Source organism: Sinocyclocheilus anshuiensis, unplaced genomic scaffold (genome assembly GCF_001515605.1).
Source record: "Sinocyclocheilus anshuiensis isolate Anshui unplaced genomic scaffold, SAMN03320099.WGS_v1.1 scaffold1672, whole genome shotgun sequence".
Taxonomy (NCBI): domain Eukaryota; kingdom Metazoa; phylum Chordata; class Actinopteri; order Cypriniformes; family Cyprinidae; genus Sinocyclocheilus; species Sinocyclocheilus anshuiensis.
The window spans coordinates 81,342-89,526 of NW_015555812.1; the positions used below are offsets into that span (position 1 = coordinate 81,342).

An 8,185-nucleotide genomic window follows, 5' to 3' on the forward strand; every position below is an offset into this window, starting at 1 on the left:
ATCTTTATTTGACCCTCTAACTCTAGCATTCTCTATTCTTTTAGACTTGCACTCTATTCATTTGCTGCTTGTTTTCTTAAAAAAAAAAAAAAACTAACTTGCTTTCTAAACTTTTTGTATTCTATCTGTTTTTTTTTCTTTCATTTATTATACAATTAACATAAGCAAAAAGACCTCTAACACTAGCTTGCTCTATTCTTTTTCTATTCTGTCTGTTTTCTTTTTATTTTATTTATTATATTATTTAAAAAACCCTTGCTACGTGTACTGCGTTAAGCCAACTGAGACTTGTTATAGCACTTGTATATCATTGCTCTTTTGTTGATTTTGATTGCTTCCATTGTCCTCATTTGTAAGTCGCTTTGGATAAAAGCGTCTGCTAAATGACTAAATGTAAATGTAAATGTCTATTCATTTTTCCATTTAAAAAGTGATTTATTTATATAAATTTTTATGTTTGAATTATTAAAACAATAAATTGATTCATCATTTTATTTTTAAGTGGCACTCTCGGTCCTCCATACTAATCAATCTCAGCATGTGTTAATTTTGTGTCGCTAGTTTGCCTCACTAAGGTTAAATTATGCCAAAGTCTTTCTTTGGCCTGTGCTCTGGAAGTGATCTGTTAATTCTGCTAACCTTTAATTAAAACTAAAACTGAAACTAAACTATATAAAAACTAAATAAAAATGTGTTCACAAAATAAAAACTAAACTAAAACTAACAAAAATATTAATGAAACTAATAAAAACTAAACTACATTTTATAGCAAATTTGAAAACTATATTAAAATAAAAAAAATTACAATTCAAAACTATAATAACCTTGGTGCACATTTAGAGTGCACGCTTTCACAACATGATTTAGTCTATTAAAATGCATACAGCGTTCAAGATGTCGGTGACTTTTTCTTTTTCAATAGAACAGTTAAGAAGATTTTTAGCTAAAACTGTGGTCCTTGGTGATTCATAAAATGGAATTCAGCGGCTGCCTATTTTTGAGAATAAAAAAACCTATCAAGGTTCACAAAATGAGTAAGTATGAAATGACAGTATATTGAGGTCTTGAAGCAAAACAATCGGCCTGCAGGAAATGGAACAAAGAAATGGTGAAATGTTCCGGAGCATATGAAAATGATCGAAAAGCATATGGATACATTATTACCTGTAATCCACAGCCTCAGGCAAATAGGGAAACCTGATTCTTTTCTGCAAACTGGTTCTTTTGGACAGTTCTTTTCTATGAACTGGTTAAATTCACTAGTTTGTTTACTTAATCACATAATGACAAACTGTATATGCAATTATATTATTAAAGCACCCAATAATGATATGAAACATGAATGGTTTAAATGCCAAAAGCATTTATAATGTGAATAAACTAGTCTCCGTCAGCTCAGCTTCTTACATATAAACAATGATTTGACAGCAAATTTTTTTTTTGAATGAATGCTGAATGAATGATTCAGTGACTCATAAATGCAGTGACTTATGAATTCATGCAGCTTATGAATTAATGTGAAAACAAGGTTAAAACTTGCCACGCTATTCAGAAACTGTAGAGAGCCTCATTCTGCTGTGTCTATCTCTTTTGCAGGTATGCATAATAGGCAAAGGAAGGAAATACAGAGAGGCCGAAGAGGCCCTGGTAGAGAAGCGGCGAAGTGATTATATCAGGAGACGTGAGGCTTTATTCACAAACTCAGGGGTCAGTATGAATGTCAATCAAAGTGGCCATTATAGACCTAATGACAATGGACAGAATATTTCAACCCCTGCGAATGACTGGGTGAATGGCTTCCAACCAAGAGAAAAGACAGAGACCATTAGGAACTGCACAGCCCTTCCGAGGGATTTTGTGAATGAAGTGGTTCTAAGGGTAGCAAAGGCCTTGCTCAGTCTGACTGAGAGTAACACGGAGAGCAGCAATTGTGGTGACGCTTGGAACACAGGAGGTAAGAATAATTCTATTGCATATTAATTGTAATTCATATACATTTTGTTTTATTGACCACAACATTATTGTTGACAATTGTTGAGAGGGGCTCTTTTAATTTTGAAAAAGGTAGGGGCTCGAGCCCCAAAACACCCCCTTCTTCGTGTGCCTGCCATGTCATCGAGCTTAACACTGAGAATTACAATAATTGCAATGTGACAGTTGGGTGGGGGTAGGGTGCAGATATCTAAATCAGAGGAAATCAAATCACCACGCATCATTTCTTCAGGTGCGTGGAGAGTAGTGGATTAATCCATTTTAATAGCGTATTAGGGTGACGTTAGACCTTACAGGGTGATCAGGTCTTATATCACCCTGAAGGGGTTTATTTTGTGGTGATAACCAGCTGGATGTACATTATCCTGCTTATTACACAACTACTTTCCACAGAAGTAAATAATTGCACAAAAAATATTGATTTGAGTTTGAAATATTTTAGCTATATAAATATAGAGCTACATTTTATTTAACTAACTAAACAAAGCTTCTGTAAAAAAAAATATCGATCAAATTGTTTTGCTTCCTAAAAACACTATTAGCCAAGTTTCCATCCAAGGATTTTTATTTATATATTTATTTGGAAAAAAAGGTTTAGCACATCAAAATATTTACCAGTTTAGCTGTTGAAAACACCATTTATCGGTACAATTTCTCAAGTGTTGACACAAATTGCTTTAATGCAAATATGGTGTCACATGAAAAACCACATGCAGCATCCATGTTCATAGTGTTGCTCCCATTAAAGCACTGTTTCTCTGTAATGTTTAAAGGTGTGTTAAATCTGTTATATTAATAAAACAACAACAATTTGATGTTTTTGATTGTTTTAATTAGACGTGCCGGTATTCGGTAATGCGATATATCACGATAATGAATATGCACAATATTGTTATCGTGGTCACTTCAAAATACAGAGAATAATTATTTATAACAGATTATTCAGAATTTTGAATGAATTTTAAGAATATTTTTCCCATCAACTGGTCACAATGCACAACACTCTGTATGCTGCGTCAAAGCACACGCGTGTGTGCACTCGATGTAAACAAGAACGGATGAGAAGTGCATGGCGGAACGCCCGTGAGACACTCTGAATGAGAGCACATTCACTCTCTGACAGCAGATGGCACTAAACATAATGCAGCTGTTACCCCGGAAACCACATAAACAAAACAGCTTTCTGTTTCTGAAAGACGTTTAAATGATTTAGCCATTCAGATTTGTGTATTTGTTATGTTGTTCATCACAGTGCCAAATACCTAAATATTTAAACTTAATAGGTTATTTATTTTCAAACTTTTTTACATTTTAATCTGGACTACAACATGCCTGTCTTATTTGTATTGGAAAAGTAAGACTGATTACCCCTTAGCAACTGCTAGTTGGTCAAACTAGTTTTGAAAAATTAGTTTTGGACATATAAGGTAATAATTGTTTTTTTTCAAATACCTTAAAGTAACTACAAATGAGCATGTAAAGCAAATATCTTTCAAATAAATTCTGTGTGGCGCATGCCCCCGAGTTGCGCAATCTTCTCACCTTTTTTCTTCAGAGCCCCCAGGAGGAATTGAATCATTAAAAATTGAATTTCTATCTCATCAGTTAGGGTTACTCTCAAGATGAGGTCATAATTTACCTTTGAGCTGGAGAAAGAAACAAATTTGTGCTGTTTGCTGATAGCTTTTGTGTGGGGGGGGGGCATTCAGATGTATTTAATTATAAAACCCTTTATAATCTATAATAACATTAAACTTATTTCAGATTTTCTCTAAACCTTCTTGGCTATTAAGACAGGCACCTGCAATTCTGGCCAAATGAAAGATACGTTGTGTGTGAATTTGCACGTTATAATGTAAGCATCATTAATGACCCCTTGTGTTTAATAAAAAAAAAAAAAAAAAGATTGATTAGTGAAATGAAAGAATGATTTAATAAAAAAAAATCAGAATGATTAGTAATTGTCTCTAATTGGTCTGTTTAGCTAAGCCCTCAAAACACTATTACAGTATTGCATGATTTGTAGATTATATTTAATAGTTTACACTTTGCATAAACGTTTGCAATTAGTTTTTAAAAGGTAACATTACATTCTTAAGGACTCTATGCTTACATTTCTTTTCAGGAGCACTTGTGCTCCTACTTAAAAAAAAATGTAGGAACACCTTCTGATCAATGGCAGAAATTAATCTTCCTATTATAAGGCGATATTTGACTCCTTAAAGGTTTTTTTGTTTGTTTTTTTACCTTTGTAATGCCTCTAACTTTATTAAAGGGGTCATATGATGCTGCTAAAAAGAACATTATTTTGTGTATTTGGTGTAATGAAATGTGTTTATGCGGTTTAAAGTTAAAAAAACATTATTTTTCACATACTGTACATTATTGTTTCTCCTCTATGCCCCGCCCTTTTGAAAGGCGTCGATTTTTACAAAGCTCATTGGTCTGAAAAAGCAAGGTGTGCTGTGATTGGCCAGCTATCCAATGCGTTGTGATTGGCCGAATACCTCAAGCGTGAGACGGAAATGTTACGCCCCTCACATAATGTTGATGCCATGTTCCGGCCGGAGCGACGAGACAAAAACATTAAAACCCATTACAAACGAGGCATTTGTTGCATCCAGTGGGGACATAATTACTGATTATAATGACTTAAACTGTCTTTTTACGCGTTGCAGGAAAAATTGAAATCGCATCATATGACCCCTTTAAATGTATTCCATCTTTTGTGCCAAAAAATGTAGATTTATAAACTTTTATCAAAAATTTTAATTACACAATAAATTCAATTAAAATAATAACATTCAATCAAGAAGAATAAGTTACTATGAAATCAGCATCAACAATTTATCTTTGCACGGCACAGAAGAGCACAAATGTGGCATTACAGACTTTTTGACAAGACTTAGGTGGCATGAATGCATTTCATAATAACAATGTTCTTAAATTAATGCTTTAATATAAAGTTTTGAATACAGAAATATTACACCATATAACTGACTCAATTTATACTTTAAAAATGAAACTGAAACCACCAGTAGGTGGCAGCAAGTCACTGTCTTTGTCACTGAATCATTCATTCAATCGATTCGTTCAAATGGCTGATTCATTTAGGAACGAAGTAAGTGCCTCCCTTTTAGACTCGATTATGACTAGATTTGTTCAAAAACGCAGATTCATTCATAAACAAAACAGCGCTGTGTTTGATTGGAGATGCACAGCAGTTAATCTGTGATTTGTTTGGAATTATTTTAGTTGATGAAATAGAGCACAATCATACAACAGTGTTCCTAAAATGTAAGTCACTTAATATTAAATTTTGTATAAAATCAAAAATGAATAAAACTGTTGTATAAATTCAATTTCACATTTGCGAACTCCCTTTAAAATCATTAAAATTCTGTCACTTGTCTTAGTTCATCGCAATCTCACCAACTTCCATTTTAATTAATGAAGCTCTCTACACTGCACACTGAATCTATTATTTTCATCGTGCCTATACTTTGTTTGTTATAATGAATGACAAAAACTGCAGTCTGCTTTCACGATCTGTGCTGTGAGGAGCAGCATGCGCACTGATAGAGAGGCATTTCCATAGAGTGGTGGAACTACGATGTCACTTTGTAGGCAAAAACCTGGAAGCGAGTTAGCATTTTAGTACTTCCGGTTCCACTTCCGGAGTCAATGGATTTTTTGAATGGGAGTTTGGTTAAATCTCCTAAAATAAGATCTGTGGTTCCCACAAGCTCAAGATACTTTCACATTTTATTCTACGACATAAAACACCAGTTACACCCCACTCGTGATTTTTTTAAACTGTTTCGTTTCTTAAAAAAGATGGTTGCTAACAAGTTGCTAAATGGGACTACAGGAGCTGTCGGAGACATTAAACGCCATCACGCCAAACAGTTTATCAATGTACAGTATTTTCCAATTGGTGTATAATTTATTGTACAATTAATTGTAGAATAACCAATTAATAGTTTCCCACATTTTATATTGTTGTCCGACCATGTTTTTTTTTTGTTTGTTTTTTTGTTTACGGCCACATGAAGCTGTTAGAAAGCATATAGTTTGAGGACTTTCTAGAAGCAAGCATAAAATAACATTTTGTGTACCCACCCTAACAAAATGATAGCTGAAATGTGGTACTTTATTCATTAAAATAAGTTTAATCTTACCATATCCAAAAACTCGCTCACTCGTTAATAGATTAAATGGACTAGAATTTTATTGAATAGTATGTGGAGACACGTTTTTAATTAAAATATTCATATTAATCAAGGACTTATTGACTTTCAATTCACCCTATTTCAAAATGTACAGAAATACGTGATTTCATATATCCTTTAGTTATGATTATTTCATTTATTCACTATACTATTTATTAATGTCTCATTTCAGTTTTAGTTTGGCTCTAGGTTTGTATTTATTCCAGTTTATATGAAAAGTTTCATGTAGCGTGGATTAAAATTCATATGAGTAAATCCTTTTCACTGAACATGTTAGAAATAAGTTTGAAAAAGTTGTCAGGAGCGTGGTGGTGGTGACGTTGACGTTGGTGACCGTGGTGGTGTAGTTCGTTTATAGCCTAAGTTTAGCTTTTTAGTTCTGGTGCTTGTATTTAGGCTTAAAAATTCATAAAAGTTATATTATTTTGTGAAGATGATCTTGATGGACAAAACGTGTACGTTTCATGAACTATGGTTGAACACAGAGCTTATTTTTTGTGATAATCCAAAAGCCTATGGAAAAATCCTATTGCCTTTTTGTTGAGGGATCCAGTGTGATGCTAACAGCTGATTGGCCTACAAAGTGACGTCATAGTTCCCCCACTCTATTGGCTGCAGTCTGCAGGTATTATGGCCAATCACAGAAGACGGCATTGCACAGCTAACCATAGACAAAAATATGTCGGGCAGAACTGGGATCACTTTCGTAGTCTTTTGAATGGATAACATATAGAAATCACTTTAATTTCCAAATAAACCTAACCAGTTGGAAATGAAATGCCGTCCCCCCTCGAAATTCACTCCCCGGACTCCGTCCCCCCGCATCCCCCCACATTTCCAGCCCTGATTGTAATCCACAATATTCTACTGACTCCTGTGTGCTCCATATACTGTGTTGTCCAAAATTATTAGAAAACTAGTATTTTCACGAGCTAAAAATGGTTTTAAGTCAGTTATTTCTGTCTTTTGGAGACACGTTTTTAATTAAAATATTCATATTAATCAAGGACTTATTGACTTTCAATTCACCCTATTTCAAAATGTACAGAAATACGTGATTTCATATATCCTTTAGTTATGATTATTTCATTTATTCACTATACTATTTATTAATGTCTCATTTCAGTTTTAGTTTGGCTCTAGGTTTGTATTTATTCCAGTTTATATGAAAAGTTTCATGTAGCGTGGATTAAAATTCATATGAGTAAATCCTTTTCACTGAACATGTTAGAAATAAGTTTGAAAAAGTTGTCAGGAGCGTGGTGGTGGTGACGTTGACGTTGGTGACCGTGGTGGTGTAGTTCGTTTATAGCCTAAGTTTAGCTTTTTAGTTCTGGTGCTTGTATTTAGGCTTAAAAATTCATAAAAGTTATATTATTTTGTGAAGATGATCTTGATGGACAAAACGTGTACGTTTCATGAACTATGGTTGAACACAGAGCTTATTTTTTGTGATAATCCAAAAGCCTATGGAAAAATCCTATTGCCTTTTTGTTGAGGGATCCAGTGTGATGCTAACAGCTGATTGGCCTACAAAGTGACGTCATAGTTCCCCCACTCTATTGGCTGCAGTCTGCAGGTATTATGGCCAATCACAGAAGACGGCATTGCACAGCTAACCATAGACAAAAATATGTCGGGCAGAACTGGGATCACTTTCGTAGTCTTTTGAATGGATAACATATAGAAATCACTTTAATTTCCAAATAAACCTAACCAGTTGGAAATGAAATGCCGTCCCCCCTCGAAATTCACTCCCCGGACTCCGTCCCCCCGCATCCCCCCACATTTCCAGCCCTGATTGTAATCCACAATATTCTACTGACTCCTGTGTGCTCCATATACTGTGTTGTCCAAAATTATTAGAAAACTAGTATTTTCACGAGCTAAAAATGGTTTTAAGTCAGTTATTTCTGTCTTTTGCTGTAGTGTGTCAGTAGGAAATATCAGTTTACATGTCC

General features: G+C 34.2%; 1 protein-coding gene across 1 annotated transcript in view; it reads left to right on the forward strand.

Moving 5' to 3' along the window:
- The window catches only part of LOC107675143 (tRNA methyltransferase 44 homolog), a 76,272-nt gene that overhangs the window by 46,576 nt on the left and 21,511 nt on the right, over positions 1–8,185 (forward strand). The window contains exon 4 of the mRNA XM_016469385.1: positions 1,597–1,954. Within this exon, the coding sequence (XP_016324871.1) occupies positions 1,597–1,954 (358 nt within the window). The remainder of the gene's footprint in view (positions 1–1,596; positions 1,955–8,185) is intronic.